This window comes from Copadichromis virginalis, linkage group LG16, assembly GCF_057382275.1.
Source record: "Copadichromis virginalis isolate Kocher_CV1m ecotype Utaka linkage group LG16, C_Virginalis_male_GT1.1, whole genome shotgun sequence".
NCBI lineage: Eukaryota > Metazoa > Chordata > Actinopteri > Cichliformes > Cichlidae > Copadichromis > Copadichromis virginalis.
Window position 1 is genome coordinate 37,952,272 of NC_140633.1, and position 21,244 is coordinate 37,973,515.

At 37.5% G+C, this 21,244-nt stretch overlaps 3 protein-coding genes across 3 annotated transcripts; all 3 read right to left on the bottom strand.

Annotated features, from left to right (window-relative positions):
- Positions 1 to 7,646: 7,646 nt before the first annotated feature.
- On the bottom strand, positions 7,647 to 8,573 carry LOC146691322 (olfactory receptor 2K2-like). Its single transcript, XM_085435393.1, has one exon. It carries the CDS (start codon positions 8,571 to 8,573, stop codon positions 7,647 to 7,649), a length of 927 nt encoding a protein of 308 aa, XP_085291519.1.
- A 5,890-nt stretch (positions 8,574 to 14,463) lies between these two features.
- LOC146691323 (olfactory receptor 5F1-like) lies at positions 14,464 to 15,393 on the bottom strand. The gene has a single exon (XM_085435394.1). It carries the CDS (start codon positions 15,391 to 15,393, stop codon positions 14,464 to 14,466), a length of 930 nt encoding a protein of 309 aa, XP_085291520.1.
- Positions 15,394 to 20,042: 4,649 nt separating this feature from the next.
- Positions 20,043 to 21,244, bottom strand: LOC146691324 (olfactory receptor 2K2-like). Its single transcript, XM_085435395.1, has one exon. It carries the CDS (start codon positions 21,230 to 21,232, stop codon positions 20,261 to 20,263), a length of 972 nt encoding a protein of 323 aa, XP_085291521.1. The 5' UTR covers positions 21,233 to 21,244; the 3' UTR covers positions 20,043 to 20,260.

Genomic DNA, 21,244 nt, shown 5'->3' on the forward strand with positions numbered 1-21,244 from the left:
CACCCACAACCATACATAGATAAATAATAAAGATATCGAAACTTTTAAACACTGTTTTTGTTATCTGTTATATTGACCACTGACATCTTATATGTAACTTAGTTTGAAATCTAGTGTGAATAAAGCACTTAAAAACAAATCAGTTATGCAAATATCCAAGTTCATGTTTTGTTCTTGGACTGTACTGGAATAAGTTTGCACGTTTCAGTATTCAAGATAACTTTATACTGGACCTCAACCATTGTACACACAAGCATTGTACACACAACAGTACCCACTCTCTAATATAACACAATAGACAGATAAATAATAAAAATGATTGAAAATTAAACAATATTCCTGTTATTTATCTAATAAATTCTTGATTTATGAAGTTGTCATATATAAACAATAATACTGAATACCTATTATTTTCTAAAATTAATAAAAGAAAATTAATGAAATGTGCATTTAGCTGAGTCGAAATCACAGTCGTTGGGCTCATTTGTCTGACGTCATTATTTTAAATTACTGCGTTATGTTTCTGATATCCTCTGAAAAATTTCAACTTTTATGTCCACTTTAAATGTACATTTAAAAAAAGAAATTCTAGTGTTTTAATAATAGTTTAAAAATAATCCTTCCAATAAATAACTTAAGGTGAGAGTAATTGCGTTAAAAGACACATCAAGCGAAGCTGAACTAGGGCTGGCTTGTACTTTCATGTAATAGGGTTTTGTACCACAACATGGTCCAGCGAGCAATGTCAGCTATAATATACCAGCAAGCCATTAAAAAACACATTCATATTTACATTATCACGCTGGAGAAGGCACAGCCTCTTCAAGACATAAGGAAGAGCCAAAAGAAAGTGTTACAAAATGGTCAGACATGTTATGCTACTGAAAAGAGTTACATCATTGTATTGAAACATGTGCAAACATGCATGGGAATACAACATACAAGTATAAAAAAATACACAGAGTTTGTGCAATTCTAATGAGCTTCACAGTCAATATTTGCTATGTCCACCTTTCTTCTTCAGTTTAGTTTGAACTCTTTTAATCAGCTTTCCGGTAATTTCTGTAAGTAGTATTCTAGAATCATTCTTTAGGCCTCTTAATTATTGATTCTCTGTGTATATTCTTTAATAATTAGAGTCTTAGTTATTTGTTCCAGTTTTTGATTATAGTTTATGAGCTTTGTTCTTAGTTCTAAATTTATATCCTTCGGGTTTCTTATTATTGTAATTTCTGTGCGGTTCTTTTTCGTGCTTGATACCTTTGTAATCTGGTTTTCTGTAGGAGTTTTTACATTTATATTTTGATCTATTTTTTATCACAATATTTTGCTAATATTTAAATCTTGTTTTAGACTAGCATTCTGTGTGTCTTTTTAAGTCTCTGTCAGTTACTTCCTGTTTTATTTTGGTAGTCTTTTCCAACATGTGTCTTGTATTTAATTTTACTTCCTTTGTTCCATTTCATTCCTTTATTCATTTCAGCCTTGTGTTTTTACCCTGGTGTATCCCATCTACCTACAGTAGGCCTTCTTTTGTCCTCCACATGTGCAATTCCCACATTTTTTTTAATTTGACAACACACTGCACAATATCGGTTGTGTCTGTCTTGATGTTTTTTACCCTCCCCTTTCCCTTTATCTTCACTTATGGACTTTTCTTGTTGTATGTTTATCTAGTGGCTGTGCACTGATTACATATGGCAGGCAAACACTTTTAAATCTTCGCTCTTTCCATTCATTTCGGGCCGACCCCTGCTGGAGTGTGGGCAGTGCTAATCTACCACAACTGGATTCGTCTTTCGGCTTCTCCTACCTACCACTCTCTAATCTCCACAAGAAATGCTACAGGAAGCGGGGAAGAAGGAGTGGCCGTCGCGTCAGTCTCAGGGCCTTCCTCAGAGCCAGAATTACGGACCATGTACATGCTAACCTGGACACTCCATCATTTTCTCCTTGCTGGATTTACCCGGTTGATCCTCAAGCCTCCTATGCCCGTTCTGCTACACGCTTTCCTGCTCGGATTTGGATAATGTCACGCCGACGGGGAGTTTGTTGAAGCAATCTAAGCACTCTACGTCATGCTTCTAGTACCCTGGCCACAGATGGCACTGCTTAATGTCAGGTCGCTGGTATTTAAATGACTTCTTCTCTACTAGCGGCCTTGATGGTTTATTCCTTACGGAAACCTGGATTCGCCCTGGTGAGCCCATCCCTTTCTCTGAACTTCTTCCTTTGGACTGTGCCTTTTTTTGTTCACCGAGGCTTTCTGGTAGGGGAGGTGGTTTAGCTTCGGTTTTTAAAAACGTATATAATGTTCGGCAACTTTCCTCACCTAACTTTGCTAGTTTTGAAGCTCAGTTATTGGAGATGACTGATTCCACAACCCCTCAGTGTGTGTTGGTCTATCGACCGCCCAAATATAACAAAAGTTTTATCTCGGACTTTGCCAACTTCCTGGGTTCCGTTCTTTTTAAATATGACTCTGTTCTTATTCTTGGTGATTTTAACATACACCTGCTTGCTAAAGACTTTCTTGCTTTAATGGACTCTTTTAACCTCCTTTAGTGGGTAAATGAACCAACCCACGTTAAAGGCCATATTTTGGACTTGGTCTTTACGTATGGCCTGGATATCTGTATTAAGAATATAAATGACGCTGGGATTTCTGACCATTTCCCAGTTTCTTTTGATATTGGTTTATCTGCCCCTGGATCTCAGTCTGGAGCTCTTTCTCGTCCACTACGTGTACTCAGCTCTGAAGCTGTGTCAAAGTTTGCTGTGTCTTTTTTGGATTTGGCATTTATGATTCCTGACTGCTGCTCAGTTCGCTTATCTGATGGTTATGCTAATATTTTGTTATCATTATTTTCATCTACCCCTGATTTGGCTGTACCTAACTACTGTTCTCTCTGCTTGGTTGATGGTTATGCTAATATTCTGTTATCTTTTTGTTCTTCTATTCTTGATTCTGTTGCTCCCATCAAAATGAAGCGCTCTAGAACCTACTCTCATTGCTGGCTAAATGATATTATGCGTGCTTTACGCTGTGTTTGTCGCCATGATGAGAGAAGGTGGAAAAAAGATAAACTTCAGGTTTCTTATGATATGTTACGGACCAGCCGCTCAAGTTTTCAAACTGCTGCTAGAATGGCTAAGGCATCTTTTCTTTCCAAAGCCATTGTGGCTAATGGTCACAACCCCCGTGTGCTATTTAAAATTCTTAAATCTGTTGTTAATCCCTGTTCTGATATGTCCTTGCCATATTCACAAGCTCTTTGTGAGCGTTTTCAAATTCTTTTTTTAAACAATTTTCATGGTTTTATAATTGATACGTGCCAGGTCCTTTTCTCTTTTCCCTCCCATCTCATTTTTCCTATCTTATTTTGTCAAGCACCTTGGTATACCCTTGGTTTTTTAGTTTGCTTTATAAATAAAGTTTATTATTATTATTATTATTATTATTATATAAAAAAATGATGGGTGGCTCAAGACTTGTCCCTGTGCAAAAGTCAATAAGACTTTATGCATTATACCCACACTTCAGCAATTTGCAGATGATTTTTTTGCAATAATTTATCTACAAACGTCTTTATTTATACAGCACCAAATCACAACAACAGTCGCCTCATGGGGTTGAAAAAAAATCAGAAAGCTCACACTGAAGAAAATGAAGTATGGTGAATATGATTCACCTCAAAGAAATAAAGTATGGATTTCTAACCAGAAGCAATATAATCTTGCACTCTGAATTTAAAATGAAAGTAGCAAAAATTGCTTACAGAAGCTCATAAAAGTTAAGTCAAATTTAGTTAACAAACAAAACCTGATTTCTTGATAAACACAACTCGTTTGCTGTGGTAAATGTTATTTTAATGAGAAGTATTAATCTAACTCCTGGCCGAGTCTCGGGAGAGTAAAGAGTGTCTCTAACTTCCAGCAACTGCAAAAAAGTAGCTTACAGCACCTGAACCGCATGACAGCACTAATTTAACACAAAACAAACAAAACACCAAACTCCAAACAACCTGCACCGCAGAGTTACACAACGATGGCACGATGAGGTAAGATGCTCACATGAATGTATTGAAAGCAGATGCAGTGCTGCTTAACTGGAGCACAGAAAGTGTTGAACATGGAAATGAGTCTCTGTCTTCACTGTTCAGTTCTGCTGCCACTGCCGCCAAGTGCTTGCTCATACAGTACATCCATGTTACATAGTAGAGTCTTTACTTTACAATATAAAGTGAACCAAGTGCCGGCTGCAAACCTTATGAGGGGGCTGTACATGTTAATGGGCATATAAACACATTCTTAGTTAGCGTATTGTCTGTCTTGTCTTAATGTTGGTTTATGTTGGTTTATAATGGAGCACTGTAACAAAAAAAATAATTTCCCCCAGGGATCAATAAAGTATTCTGATTCTGATTCTGATTCTGATTCTGAAAAGGAGGAAAAAACTCACAAAGGAGAGTGGAGTGTAATGACCAAGGGGCCAGTGAAAGAAAAGCAGTTTTCAGCCCCATGCGTGCAGTTGTTTTACATATTGCCCAAAGGGCATGTCCACACGTACTGCTGATGCTGCAGGAACCAGCCTGTTGATTCATTTTACTCACTCATCCTTCACATTTGCACTGGCTCTGTAATGTGCCCCTAATATTCTGATTTTAATCAGGTTAAAAGCTCAAATAGAATATAAATGTTCCATATAAACACCCAGCTCAAAATAAACAGACTAAGTACAATTTCATTCTGGGCTGGTTTAAACGTTTTTTTTTTTTTTACTTTGAGTTGAAAAATGTGATGCCATCACAAAGCGGTGCGTGACCGAGCTGGTGACCAGCATGAGCTGTGTATGCTGCTGAGGCCCATGTTTGTAAAATGAATAAAGTGTTGAATTCCCAGTGTCAATAATCCAGTCCATTAAACAACACCAAACAAGAGTCAATAGCAGAATAAGCTGTTTGGCATTGGCAGAGAAGATTTGTGATTTTTTTTTCTTCAACCTACATACGCAGCTCTGCCGCTCAACCACAAATACATTTTCCTTATAACTGTGGCACCATTTAAGGGAGACCAAACAGGCTTCTTGGCAATAAGATTTATTGTCAAGTAGCCTTGTTACAACAAAGAAATTATTAACCAAACACAAACTTCCTTTCTTTTTGTGCTAAGTTTAAACCTGATCGCTTTCAAGATAGATTCACCCAGTGAATGACCTCTGTCAGTGTAAATATGTGTAAATATATGCATATTCAGTGATCATTTGGAGTTATACATAATAATGACCTATAATTCTGCTCTGAATGGTTTAGGACCAAAATACATCAGTGACCTCCTGACCCAGTATGAACCATCCAGATCCCTCAGGTCATCTGGATCCGGTCTTTTATCAGTTCCCAGAGTCAGAACCAGACACGGAGAAGCTGCATTCAGCTTTTATGCTCCTTATATCTGGAACAAACTCCCAGAAAGCCTCAGATCAGCTGAAACACTCAGTTTATTTAAATCCAGGTTGAAGACTCACCTGTTCTCAGCTGCATTTGAATAAAACACCAAATCCACACTTTTAAGCTTAAATTTCAAAACTTACACTAACTACTGATCTTATCTATTTCTGATTTTATCTGTTTTGATTTTATATACTTTTTTGTTTGTTTGTTTGTTTGTTTGTTAAGTGGGTTTAGAGCTCTGGGTAGCTCCCCAGCTGGGTCTAGACTGGGTCTAGAGAGTATTTTAAATTCAGGGAATTTAAAATAGAAAGTAGCTCGTCCACAGGAGGACTGGTAGCTCCCCTTACGATAAGGGTTCAGATCGCGCGAACAGGTGTGAAATGTGTGTGTTTAGTTAGTTTGTTTGTTTGTTTTAATCAATTTTAAATCATGCTTTTTATTTGTTTTTGTTTCTAATGTCTCTGTAAAGCACTTTGAATCACCTTGTTGTTGAATTGTGCTATACAAATAAACTTGCCTTGCCTTGCCTGAACAAAGAGGTGTGAAACACTAACATCAGCCAACGGATCCCGTCCACCATAATTTTCTTCCCACTGAAATAAACTTAAAGTGGGCTCTGTGACGTAACACTAAATCCTCAGACGTCAAAATATCTTAAAAGGCACAAAGGCAGAACTGTTTCCAGAAAAATGAGTTCCAGTCAAATACATCGGTGTGCACCAGACCGCATTAAATGATTTGCACGGCTGATTTCTATAACTGATTCCAATCAAAATTCAAATGAATGTTAATAACTGTGCACTAACATGTAACACCTTGGTTGAAATATCCTTCACTGCCTAAGTCAATGAATCCTTATGAAAGCATCATCAGATTAGGTGTAAAGAGTCTAAAAATCCCAAGCATTTCTCAGAAGACATCATGCTGACAAACTGGAACATGTCACATTCCCACTATCAGCCAGATTACTTACTTCCTGAAAAGCTTAAAATAAAAGCATATATTTACTGTTATAGTCCACTTTATCTTTCTAGCAGACATTTACTTCTAAGGGATAAACGGTGTCTTTAATTATCTCTATTATAGTCATTGACTCAGGAATATACTTTTATTTATCTGATAACTCACAAAAGTCTCGTTATAAAACCGATTTATTTGACAACTCTGAAACAAAGTCATTAAATATTGTAATTGTTTTATTCAGAGATAAGAGTGGACAACAGAGCAGTAACAAACCTAATATTATGTCAGCAAATGGAGATAAAAGTGAAAAAGTTAAGGTGAACAATGATGAAGTGAAAAATATAAGAAACCAGACAGCAGTTTGCATCCCGACCCGTAGGAAACAACGCTGATGAATCGTGCTCCATCGTTCTGGTTCTGTAGAAAACATGTTTTGTGACAACTAAAAGAGTTTAAGCAGTCTGAGAGTGCTGAGAGAGAGCTGTAGTTTCACATTTATTTTAACCATCAAAAGTACATTTAGTGGAAAAATATTAAAACCTTCAAACTGTTTAAACTATTGTCAAAATTTTCAGACAACTTGCAATCCATCAAACAATTTTCAAGTTAGTTGTATCATTTTTAGTGGTGATTTCAATATGAGAAAAAACAAAGTCTTCTAATGGTTCAATAAGTGTTAAATGTAAAAAAGATAAAAACTCAGAGAAGAAAGAAAACACTGAACTGAAATATGATCCTTCTCCTGTCGTACAGGAGTGTCCCTTCAAACCTGCAGGAACTCATTCAGAGCTGTGGATAAAACTGCTTCATTCTTCTGGCCGTGTATCACTTTTATAAGATGGTATAATATTAAAGTAGAATGACACTCTGATAGCTCTGCCACATTTAAAAATGTTTGTCTTTGTCATGTGCAGTCTCTACAGTAACTAGTCACTGAATATTTTAAACTGTAATGAGAAGAGAGGCTGTAAACTTTTATTTTGTGTGAATTTACAGCCCTTCTACACACAGATGCTATATAGTAATTAGGCAAGTGAACATCAAAAATACATGTGTTGAAATGGGAGCCACAAGAGATATGCAGATAAATATTAATTTATATCTGCTTAGACTATTACAAAAAAATTTCAGACAACACAAAATTGGAGTTTTCTTAGACCTTTTTCAAAGCACATGATCTTTAACTGTGCATGATTATAAGACTATGAGTTTCCTTACTAAATAACACAAAAATCACTTAGTTTTTAAAATAACAATAAAAACTTTTTTCTGAATTTTGGTCAGTTTGAAACCGTACATGAGAGGATTCATGACAGGAGGAATGACAAGAAACTCTATTGCTATAAAGTTTTGAAGGACTTGAGGTAAAAACTTTGAACCAAATCGCGCACTCGTGGAATCGAGAAGCATTATTAAAACAAAAGTGTGTAATGATACGAGATGTGGGACACATGTTTGCATGAACTTTGCTCTGTTTTCTATAGACTTTACACATGTTTGAATGATATACATATAGGACCAAACTATAAAAACACCATGAAGTGCATAAATAATTATTGTAATATTTGCAAATATGCCATTAACTATAGTTTGTGCTGGAAAACAAGCGAGTTGAACAATACTCGAGTTCACACAGAAGAGTTTGGAAATATACGGGCTGCATAACTTCAATCTAAATGTTAGAAAGGTATTCACAGCCATAATGCAGAAAGTTGTTGACCACAAAAAACATGCAAACCTAATGACTCTTTGCTTTGTCATGATAGAGTGGTACTTCAGTGGCTGACATATGGCCACATATCTGTCATATGCCATGAGTGCAAGAATCGACAGTTCACTACAGGCAGAAGAATAAATCACCTGAGTCTGAATAAGGCAACCGTAATATGAGATGAGATGAACATCAGAGAGGAGATCCCAGAGAAATTTGGGAAAGAAACCTGCTGTTCCATAAAGTGCATTGATGCAAAAGACACAGAGCAGAATATACATTGATTCATGGAGGTTGCTGTCCAAGATGATGATCACAATGAGAGAAACATTGACGAGGCAAATGATGCAGTAACACAACAAACTGAGGAAAAAGAGAACAAACCTGTGACTGATTGTTTTATTGAAACCTGAAAGAAAAAACATTGTTATTACAGAAACATTATTCATTGTAGGTCAGTCCCTCATTGTGTCTAATCTCTGTTCTCCTCACTTCTTTATCTAGTACAGATAACAGCAACATGTGAGCTGGGATTTCAAACCAGCCAATCAATGATCTGGAATGAAAGCTCACAGCTTTGGAAGATCATAGGACATTTAATATGTTTCCTTTACCAACCATAACATAAAACAACACAAATGTGCAGGTTCTCAAGAAATTTGAATAAAACAACTTTAAAAATATTTAAATAAATGCTTTCATGATGAAATATGTTCATTACTTGCATTTTGTAGATTCAGAAAAATAATAATTCATGTTAGCAGTAATGACAGCCACTTGTGTCAATCAGAGATCATTTTTGTAATCTCAGTCTCTCATTGAGCGCCCTCCTGTCACTAGCCAGCACGTCATGGAGTGGGTGGGAGGTATTATACTGGACAGCATCCACCTCTCAGACACCACCTTAAGAGAGTCCAGCTCTGTCCCCATAACATTACTGGCCTTGCGGATTGGTTTATTGAGTCTGTTGTCATCTGTGACCCTCAACCTGCTGCAACAGCACAGAGGATGGGACTGGCCACAACAGATAGCATTGTCCGACAGATGTTGAAATAGTCAGAAAAATGACTCTGGCCCTTCCTGTACAGTGCAGTGGTGTTTTTAACTCAGTCCAGTTTATTATCTGTGTGTAATCCAGTGCTTCCCAATATTCACATTAACCCCCTGGATTGAAACATGGGTCACAGGTTTCCTGGTCCTTCTAAAGTGCACAATCAATTCTTTGGTCTTTGCCACATTGAGCTGCAGATGATTCTGCTCACTCCACGTGACAAATGGAGTCAACCACAGCCTGGTACTCTGTCTCATCATCCTCACTGATGCATCCAACCACCGCAGAGTCATCAGAAAACTTCTGAAGATGGCAGGTATCTGTGCAGTGGCTGAAGTCTTTGGTTTAGAGGCTGAAGAGGAAAGAGGAGAGGACAGTTCCTCGTGGTCCCCCCTGTGCTAAACATGCTAATGACATAATTTCTTGAATATATTACATAGATGTTATAACAGTAGTTTTACCTATAATGTATAGATTGTATAATTTTAAAAGTGAATTCTTGTCTCACAGGTTAGCGTGTCCAGCAACTTCCAAATCCCGGCCCAAATATGCTCTCTAATCCTGTCGCTGTGATTTTAACACAACGAAACAGTATCCCAGGAATCACTGACAGAAAGTAATTACAGAACACAGCCATAAAAACAATTTTTCTTTGTATTTTCTTTAAGAACTATGCAGTTAAGAACTCCAGGTTCCCATCCAAAAATCCAATAAGTATTGGTATTCATTTAAAAGTAAGTCTTACTGTTGATGTTTTGAGGTCTAATAAGAGTGTGATACAGCAAGCAGCAAGGTATCCTGCTGATATCAAACCACATTCATTTCTGTAGTTTTTACTTGAAACTTCTAGTTATAGACAGTGATGGAGATTTTAAAAAATAAAAGTTTTCATAATAAATAAATAATAAGAATAAAAACAGCTTTATTTCAAACCTTTGGTTAATGTTCATGTGAATTGTGGAGGGAACAATGAGTCATTTGAAAGAATGAAAAACACCTATGAAACATTTCTGTTTCATAGGTGTTTCATTATATGTATGAAACACCTAAGAAGACATTTTAATATTATGTCAAGTAAATGTTGATCCAGTTTTCCAGCAGGGAGTGCTATTTATCTGTTATTAACCACAAGGAGGGCTGTTATACCCCTCATGTCAAACCAGTGTTTTATGGCCTCTTTATCAAATAATTTATGACTTAGGAAGTAATACAGGAACTGATAAAAGTTCATGTCAGTCATAATTTTTCTGACTATTATAAAATTATGATATTTCATAACTTGTTAGTAATCAATAATCATATGCACAAAAAATATGATCATGAAAAATATGGATACTTGTGATAGTTTGAGGTTAAGACAAAAAGTTCACCTTATTTGACCAAAAATGACACTTTTTAAGACAACTGTTATGGGGGCCCTGTGTGTGTGCACGTGTGAAAATGTGTTAAATGAAAATAACAGTCTTATTTAAACAGGTGCTTTTGTAACAGTGAGGATGGGGAGAGTTGGAGGCTGCGTGCCCCGATGGAAAGGTTTATTACATTTTATTTGCGCCTTATCAACACCTTGGTTAAATTTCTGATGTAATCCAGAATTTAAAAACAAACAAACAAACAAACAAAAAACATTAAATAAAAATAAATAAATTTAAATAAAATTAAATAAAATTAAAAAATTTGGGATACTCCCCCGCAAGCTCCTCATGTGTCAGGGCTTGGCTCTGTTCCTGGACTCCTGTCCTCTGGTAATAATAATAATAATAATAATAATAATAATAATAATAATAATACATTTTATTTGAGGGCGCCTTTGTAAAACCCAAGGTCACCGTACAAAGAGAAAATGACATAAATAAAACAGTAGATTAAAATAGATCCTAATAAATTAAAATATTAAAAAAAACCCAGCAAAATACAACCACAAACAACAACAACAACAAAAACAAACAACCCCCCCCCCCCCCCAAGATTTGACAGTAAGTAAAATCTGTATTAAAGCGAGTAAGCCAGTTTAAACAAGTAGGTTTTGCGTTGTGATTTAAATAAGGGAATCTATATTTCTTAAGCTGAAGGAAGTGAGTTCCAGAGCCGAGGAGCAGAGCGACTGAGAGCTCTGTGCCCCATAGCGGTAAGACGAGCAGAAGGAACAACAAGATGAAGATCTGAGAGAGCGGGAAACTGTGGTGATATGAGGCAGATCACAGAGATAAGAAATGCAAGGTTATGAATGCACTTAAATGTGAGAACTATGATCTTTCCATGCAGTGAACAGCGGACATTAATGTTTTTGTCACTTTTTATGGAATCAAACTCAAAGTAAGGTCAGTACTTCCACGCTTTAAACGCTGCACGCTCATACTCTCTCCTGCACTCGATATATTATCAATTGTTGATCTGCAGACAGCTGTTGTCACGAACGTCGCACTCGCTTACGTCACTGTCATGAGACACTCTTGCAAAACAATCTCGGTTTTTAGTAACGCAGTAACGCAGCGTTCCTACGGGAAAGTAACAGTAATCTAATTACCTTTTTTGCAATAGTAATCCCTTACTTTGCTCATTACTTGAAAAAAGTAATCGGATTACAGTAACGCATTACAAGTAATGCGTTACTGTAATCCGTAATACTGTAACCCATCTCTGCTAACTACACAAGACAACACATTAACTACACACTCCAAACACCTAAACGTCACAAATCTCTCACATCTCAAAACTCGCTCTCTCTCTTTCTCTGCTGTCTTTATCTCTCTCTCTCTCTCTCTCACCATCACTCCTAAGCATCTTGTATCTAGTATCTTGCCAAATATTTCCTTGGGCAAGCTACTAACCCCATGGTTGCCTACTGGTGGTGGTCAGAGGGCCCAGTGGCGCCAGTGTCCGGCAGCCTCGCCTCTGTCAGTGCGCCCCAGGGCAGCTGTGGCTACAATGTAGCTGCCATCACCAGTGTGATGTGTGTGTGAATGACTGAATGTAGTGTAAAGTGCTTTGGGGTCCTTAGGGACTAAATAAAGCACTATACAAATGCAGACCATTTACCATTTTTTACCTTAGACAGTAAACGTGACGGAAGTATTCAGGAAAAACACTGCGTATATATTGTTTATCATGAGTCTGGTTTTACGTGGCCTATCAACACAATTTAAAAACTGGTATATATATCACCTTGTTGCTTTGTCTTTAAGTGGTCATGTGATTGGCTTACCACGACTACTTTATTCTTCCTCAGTCAAATAGCAGCACTCATGCGATTGTTTTGCCCCCCTAGCTCCAGGTGTTGTGCCAAAAAGTGATCGTCGGGCACAAAGTGATTGCCGTCCGAGGGAGCACGCGCAGCTGCTTAAAGCTGTAGCGCACAGATTACTTATATAGGCAGCTACTTCTGTGCAACTGATATAAGATGCGGTAAACTGAACACAGCTTCAAGCGTCTGTTTGTTGAAAAATAGTAACGCGACCGCTCCGCATTTTCTTGTTAGTAATGGTAACGGCATTGTAACGATAGAAATAGTAATTAGTTAGATTACTTGTTACTGAAAAAAGTAACGCCGCTACTTGTAACACAGTTATTCCCATAACTAGAAACAACATCAGAAAGAAGAGATATATGATAGTGTGTTATTGTAAAATAAAATGACTATGATTTATGTGCAATAAAATTATATAAAACATACACCAAAGTACACGCAGAACTTTTTATTAGTAAGTTACAATGCGATCACATGCACTGCGGAAGACGTTTCAAAAATAATGCAATGACATTTCATCATGTTTCAGTTAGGCGGGTTAAGAATCAAGCAGTGAAGTGAAAAAACATTTGTTCTGTTTATAACTATTAGAAAATGTCTGATTGAACACAGAAGAAAAATGCACTTTACTGCACATCTTCATTTTGTTTTTCTAATTCCATTCAGAGATGGACTTGCTGTTGTGTTTTGGATCATTGTCCTGCTGCAAAACCCAAGTGCACTTCAGCTTGAGGTACGAACAGATGGCCAGAAATTCTCCTTCAGGATGTTTTGGTAGACTGCAGAATTCATGGTTGAATTTACCATAGCAAGTCTTCCAGGTCTTGAGGCAGTAAAACGGCTCAAGAACATCACACTAACGCCACCACATTTTACTGTTTGTATGAAATTCATTTTCTAAAATGCACTTTAATTTTCACACCAGACATAACGGCACACAAACCTGCCAAAAAGTTCTACTTTTGTCTCATCAGTCCTCAGAGTATTTTCCCAGAAGTCTTGGGGAGCATAATCATGAGCCTTTATGTCTCTTTTAATAAACGTGGTTTTCGTCTTGGAACCATTTTTGCCAAGTCATGAACACTGACATTAGCTGAGGCAAGAGAGGCCTGTAGTTCTTTGGATGTTGTTCTGGGGTCTTTTGTGTCGTCTTGGATGAGTCGTGCCTGTGCTCTCACAGTAATGGGATGGTTCACCACTGTTTCATGTTTTCACCATTTGTAGATAATGGCTCTCACTGCGGTTCCATAATTTTAGAAATGGCTTTATAGCCTTTTCCAGACTCAGAGATCTCAAATACTTTGTTTCTGATTTGTTCATGCATTTCCCTGGATTGTGGCATGATGTCTGGCTTTTGACGATCTTTTCGTCTACTCCACTTTGTCAGGCAGCTCATATTTAAGGGATTTTTTTGATTGAGAAAATGTAGCACTTTTTCACACAGGACCATGTGTTTTTTTGTTGGTGGTGGTTTTTCACCTTGATATAGAAACTGCATTTTGTGATTTCGTGTGTTATCGTCATCTTAAATTTGTTCGATGTTCTGAAACATTTAAGTTTGACGAACATAAAAATAAAACAGGAAATCAGGAAGGGGGCGAACACTTTTTCACACCACTGTAATGACAAATGTTGTTACTGACAAATCTGTTATTGTCGTAAACAGGAATGACGTTGTAAACTCATATTTACTTTAGAATTAGAATTACAGCCTCTCTATATGAATGCTATATGGTAATTACAATATTGTAATAATGTAGGATCTTTATCTTACAATATTAGGCACCTTGAGGTGACTGTTGTTATGATTTGGTGCTACATAAATAAAACTGAATTCAATTAAATTAGGCAGGTGGTCATCATAAATACATTCAGTGCAAAGATATGTAGGAAATGGAAATGACCTGAGATATGAAGATAGAGATTAAAGCTGCAGAACTGCTTACATTAATATCTTTTTTCAATGCACATAAGAAAAGGATCTGATCTGTAACTGTCCATGATTACAAAAAATTTGTTATCTTACTAAATAACACAGAAGTCACTTAGTTTTAAAAATAACAACACTACAAATTGTTTTCCGAATTTTGGTCAGTTTGAAACCATAAATCAGAGGATTCATAATTGGAGGAATGACAAGAAACTCTATTGCTGCAAAGTTTTGAAGGGTCTGAGGCAACTCTTTCGAACCCAGTCGCATATTTATAATGTCCAAAAGCTTTGTCACAGCAAAAGTAAATAATGAGACGAGATGTGGGACACATGTTTGCATGAACTTTGCTCTGTTTTCTATAGACCTGACACATGTTTGAATGATATACATATAGGACCAAACTATAAAAACACCGTAAAGAAAATAAATACTTATTGTAATATTTGCAGATATAGCATTGATTGCAGTTTGTGCTGGAAAACAAGCGAGTTGAACAATACTCCAGTTCACACAGAAGAGTCTGGAAATATACGGGCTGCATAACTTCAGTCTGGATGTTAGAAAGGTATTCACAGCCACAATGCAGAAATTTGTGAACCACAAAAACCATGCAAACCTAATGACTCTTTGCTTTGACATGATAGAGTGGTACTTCAGTGGCTGACATATGGCCACATATCTGTCATATGCCATGAGTGCAGGAATCGACAGTTCACCACAGGCAGAAGAATAAATCACCTGATTCTGAATAAGGCAACCGTAATATGAGATGAGATGAACATCAGAGAGGAGATCCCAGAGAAATTTAGGGTAGAAACCTGCTGTTCCATAAAGTGCATTGATGCAAAAGACACAGAGCAGAATATACATTGGTTCATGGAGGTTGCTGTGCAAGATGATGATCACAATGAGAGAAACATTTAGCAGGCAAATGATGCAGTAACACAACAAACTGAGGGAAAAGAGAACAAACCTGTGACTGACTGTTTCATTGAAACCTGAAAGAAAAAACATTGTTATTACAGAAACATTATTCATTGTGATTGAGAGAAGTGAAGCCTAGTCTCTCACATCTGGTCTCCTTTCTTCACTCTTCTCTGTCTAGTTTTGTCTACAGCAACATGTGAGCTGGGATTTCAAACCAGTCAACCAATGATCTGGAAAAAATCACAGGGGATTTAATATGCTGCATATACTAAACATCTCCTTCTGAATTTATAAGTTCGCTCACAAAGAAATGGATAGTGTGTTCTTATGATACTTTTATTTTATGGAGAGAAACAGAATATGAACCAAACAAAAGAAAAACACATTACATAAAAGTTATAAACTAATTTGCATGTAACTGAGTGAAATAAGTATTTGATCCCCAACAACCCAGACAGAACTCCAGCTCTCACAGATTGGCTGTGTGTGGCATTGCAGATTACAATCAGTCAATCAATTACAGATACTCCTGATCTCAACTCATTATGTACATAAAGCATACCAGTCCACAGAATCAATTTCTCCTATTTGGATTTCTCACCCAGTAGCGGTTTTAGATACGGGCGACACGGGCGTTTGCCCGGGGCGGCATCGTGGTGGGGGGCGGCATCACGGGCATCGGCAAAAAAAAAAAAAAAATGCTCGTACTCATGCTGCCCCGACGTCATGCCAGCGCATATTGTGAATGGCATAGGCATCGATCGGTTTTCTATCGCCCATTTGCTGGGAGTAAGGGCGCCCTCCGTTTGCGAGGTGCGCCTGCTGCTTGCTGCACAGGGAGGAGAGGGCGGGGCGGCATCTAATAACCAACTCGCAAAATAAAACAAAATAAAAACAAACACAACAAACACAAAAACACCAGACATCATGATACAGACTTATAATTTGCACCGATGTTTTTTCGAAATTCTATACCCGAAAAGTGAGCGCGAGAGCCCTCGGTGCGCCTGCTCGCTGCTGAAGTCAAAGTAAACTTTATTGTCATCTCCGCTACATACAGTGCAGTATATAGAGAGACAAGACGACAAGGCTCCAGTTACAGCAGTGCAAGTAAACAAACAATAAATATAAGAAGAGTAAGAAAATAAATATACCAGTGTTCACCCAGGGCGCCAAACAGGCTAGGACCGCCACTGTTCTCACCACTATGTCAAAGACCAAAGAGCTGTGAAATTACATTAGAGACAAGACTGTAGACCTGCACATGGTTGGATTAGGCAACCACACCATCAAGAAGAAGCTTAATGTGAAGGTAACAACTGTTGGTGCTATTTTTCTTAAATGGAAGAAATATAAAATGACCATCAATTGCCCCATGCAAGATCTTACCTCATGGGGTGAGGATGATCATAACAAAGGTGGTGGATCAGCCTAAAACTCCACAGGAGGATGTTGATGACCCGAAATGAGTTGAAACCACAGCCACAACCACTGCTTTTCGAGACCCTCAAAGCGCTTTACAATTCCACTATTCATTCACTCTCACATTCACACACTGGTGGAGGCAGCTACAGTTGTAGCCACAGCTGCCCTGGGGCAGACTGACAGAAGCGAGGCTGCCATATCGCGCCATCGGCCCCTCTGGCCAACACCAGTAGGTGGTAGGTGAAGTCAGTAGCGGTTTTTGATACGGGCGACGTGGTGGGGGGCGGCATCACGGGCATCGGCAAAAAAATAAAAAATAAAAAATTGCTCGTACTCATGCTGCCCCGACATCAGCCAGCGCATATTGGGAATGGCATAGGCACTGATCGCTTTTCTGTCGCCTATTTGCTGGGAGTAAATATCAATAACAATTTAAATTTATAATTTACAGTTTGATGATTTAAAGTCTCACACACAGCCCGTCAAAAGGGGAGAGGACCAGCTGCTTCCAAATAGAGCACATTTCATTCATAATGATGTAAATCCAAGCCCATTATGTATTCATGATTTGAATCCTGGGTTGTGTGAAATCCCAGAAATAAACTGTGGACAAAGTGAATCTGTGAACTAAGGTGTAGGTCTATTAGGTTATGTTGTGGTGATCCTCGGGTTGAGGGGTTTGTGTTCATACTGGAGTGCAAAATGAAAACCAGTGGAAGATGGACAAGAAAAGTTCAAAGCCATCAGGTGCTCAGTTTAGAAAAAAGAGAAAAGAAGAGGAGGAGAAACGAGCAAAAGATGCAGGTAAGCAGATGTGTCGTTGGATAATGGCAGGTCATCCTGAAACAATCAGAGTCAGAATCAGAATAGTTTATTAATCCCTAAGGAAATAATGTGGATTACAGTTGCTCCAAAAAGAAATGGTAAAAATAGTAACAGTAACAGACTAAACTCCAAACAGTACATTATGTTACAGATTTTAATGTTAATTAGTCATTTTCAATTTGTCCTGTTCTCATTGTATGACAAATTATGATGGCTGTTTGCATTCAATGCATACTCTCTCTCTTTATATGTGTGTGTGTTTCTCTGGCGAAATTCAGTATGGTTCCGACAACAGTTTTATGTTAATGTATAATCCTTAATATGTTTTATGTGTGTGGGGCGCCAGAGGGAGTGTTCACCCGGGGCGCCAAACAGGCTAGGACCGCCACTGGGTGAAGTGTCTTGTCCAAGGACACAAAGACCGAGAGTGTCCGAGCCAGGGCTCGAACCGGCAACCTTCTGAGTACAAGGCGAATTGCCAACTCTTGAGCCACGATCGCCCTAAACAACAATAATAATAATTGTCATTTGATGTAAAAAAAAGTTTATAAGAATCATTTTATATATTTTCCATAGCATTACATTTGAATTTAACAGTTCAATCTTTCAAATAATGGACAGATATTTATGAAATTATGATACATTTGTGAATGTATTTTAACAATCTAAATATGCTCATGTAAGAAAATTATGTTTTATTACATTTACAGTGATTTTACGTTAATTTACATTTGAAATGTAAAATCACAGTCTATTTATGTGAATTTAATGATATTCTGGAAAAACAGTACAAAACTGTAAAATACACAGTAAAATATTTTATATTACAATTTTTTTTACAGTGTAACAAAGGCACAGCACAGAAAAGAGGTTGGAACTAATAAAGCAGAAATACTTTGCTACTCTAGAATTTACAGGTATCTACATCTTTTTACTTTTCTTCCCTACATTTTAACGCAAATATCTGTCTTTTTCACTCCTTACATTTTAAAACAGACTCATTGCTTTTGGTTTAACACATTTAATTAATGTTTTTTTCTTTTTTTGCACACTGGACACTGCAAATGAACCCGAACAGGTAAAATATAAAAAAAAAAACCCTTTCAACTAACCAGACTTGCCAAGTGTAATGAGAAGACAGGACAGTTGTGGGTTTACATTTATTTTGACCTTCAAAAATACATTTAGTGCAAAAATCTTGGAAATGGAAGTAATCTTAGATATACACGAAATATTCCAACTTTCTAACTAATTACACTAGAGGTGTCAACAAGGCCCAGGAGCCGAATTTGGCCCAGCAAAGTAAGAAAAAACAAGTTACAGAAAGCCTTAGAAAACTATACTAACTATAAGTGCGAAACTGAGCTGTGCAATGTGCATATGGCCTGAGGGATGTAACAGTGGGTTATATCACAGTGTTCAGAGTAACAGCCTGCTTGAAGAAACTGTCTTTGCGTGGCTTGTTTTACTAAACAGCGGCAGAGCCTCCTGAATGCAGCAGTTTGAACAGTTCGTGTCCGGGACGTGAGCGGTCTGCAGAGATTTCCTAACACTGGACCTCTACAGGTCCTGGATGGAGGCAAGATCAGCACTGATGATCAGCTCTGCAGATCTGATTGCCTGTTGCAGTCTGGCCCAGTGACTGATGTCCACAGAACAGACTACATGATAGCAATATGGAAGATGACCAGCAGCTCCTGTGGCAGGTTGTAGTTCCTGAGGCAACTTAGGGCCTTCTTCTGGAAAGAGTTTATATGCAAGGATCACTTCAGATCGTGTGGAAAGGTGGATCCTAGGAATCTGAAGGGAACCACAGTAGCTACTGTATTGTTAAGCATCAGAAAAATCAGACTTAAGGATCAGACCAATGATGGTGGTGTCATCAGCGAACTTAAGGAGTTTCACATATGGGACAAGAACAGCAGGGAGAGAACACACCTGTGGGGGAGGCTGGTGAGGGTAGTTTGTGTGTGGGATGTGGTGCTTCTTGGACTCACCTACTGCTGGGAAATGAGCTACCAGAAATTTTTTTTTTTGCAAATTTTACACATTTATTTCTTACTATTTAACAGATTTCTAAATTTTGTCATGTAGAAAAACTGATTTGCACTGTACATCTTTAGCTTCAACTTTCAATCCTTCAAACAATGGAAAAGCCATTTAATTGTACAAGTGTTAAGTAAAAACAGACTTTCATGTTTGATTAAGCAGAAATTCTAAAACTGGTCCAGTTGCTAAAACCTCTGACTGTTTCAATAAGTGTTAAAGAAAAAGAGGATAAAACTGAGAAAACTACTAAAACTGCTTCACATCCATGTGGTTGTGGATCAGATTTATAAGACAGCATAATATCAAAATAGATTGACACTCTGATAGTGCTGCCACATCTAAAACAGTTTGTCTTTTAATCCTTTTCACATGTGCAGTCTCCACGGTGCCTGTTATTTCCTTGAACGGTAATGAGAAGAAAGAGAGTGAAATTTACAGCCTTTCTACATATCAGTGTTTTTTTGGTAATTAGGCAGGTGACCATCAAAAATACATTTAGTGCAAAGACATCTACAAAATGTAAATCATCTGGGAAATGCAGATAAATAATAAAACGTCATATCCGCTCACATCAATAGACATGTTTTCAGACAACTCCAAATAAAACACAAATTTCAGTAAAAATTAAACATTTTTTTGGACTTATTTTAAAATGGATGTCAAACAATGGGTGTGACACTTAGCTGTGTGTGAAACTATTTTCTGATCGAATAAAACAAAATTTAGTTCTTTTTAAAATAACAACACTATACAATTTTTTTCGAATTTTGGTCAGTTTGAAACCGTAAATCAGAGGATTCATAATAGGAGGAATGACAAGAAACTCTAATGCTACAAAGTTTTGAAGGGTCTGAGGCAACTCTTTCGAACCCAGTCGCAGACTTATAATATCAGTAAGTACTGCCACAACAAAAGTAAATAATGAGACGAGATGTGGGACACATGTTTGCATGAACTTTGCTCTGTTTTCTATAGACTTTACACATGTTTGAATGATATACATATAGGACCAAACTATAAAAACACCATGAAGCAAATAAATAATTATTGTAATATTTGCAAATATTCCATTAACTATAGTTTGTGCTGGAAAACAAGCGAGTTGGACAATACTCCAGTTCATACAGAAGAGTCTGGAAAGATACGGGCTGCATAACTTCAGTCTGGATGTTAGAAAAGCATGCACAGTCATAATGCAGAAATTTGTGAACCACAAAAAACATGCAAACCTAATGACTCTTTGCTTTGACATGATAGAGTGGTACTTCAGTGGCTGACATATGGCCACATATCTGTCATATGCCATGAGTGCAAGAATCGACAGTTCGCCGCAGACAAAAGAATAAATCACCTGAGTCTGAATAAGGCAACCGTAATATGAGATGAGATGAACATCAGAGAGGAGATCCCAGAGAAATTTGGGAAAGAAACCTGCTGTTCCATAAAGTGCATTGATGCAAAAGACACAGAGCAGAATATACATTGATTCATGGAGGTTGCTGTCCAAGATGATGATCACAATGAGAGAAACATTGACGAGGCAAATGATGCAGTAACACAACAAACTGAGGAAAAAGAGAACAAACCTGTGACTGACTGTTTCATTGAAACCTGAAAGAAAAAACATTGTTATTACAGAAACATTATTCATTGTGATTGAGAG

Coding starts and splice junctions, on each gene's coding strand:
- LOC146691322 (XM_085435393.1), bottom strand. CDS start 8,573: ATGAATAATGTTTCTGTAATAACAATGTTTTTTCTTTCAGGTTTCAAT.
- LOC146691323 (XM_085435394.1), bottom strand. CDS start 15,393: ATGAATAATGTTTCTGTAATAACAATGTTTTTTCTTTCAGGTTTCAAT.
- LOC146691324 (XM_085435395.1), bottom strand. CDS start 21,232: ATGAATAATGTTTCTGTAATAACAATGTTTTTTCTTTCAGGTTTCAAT.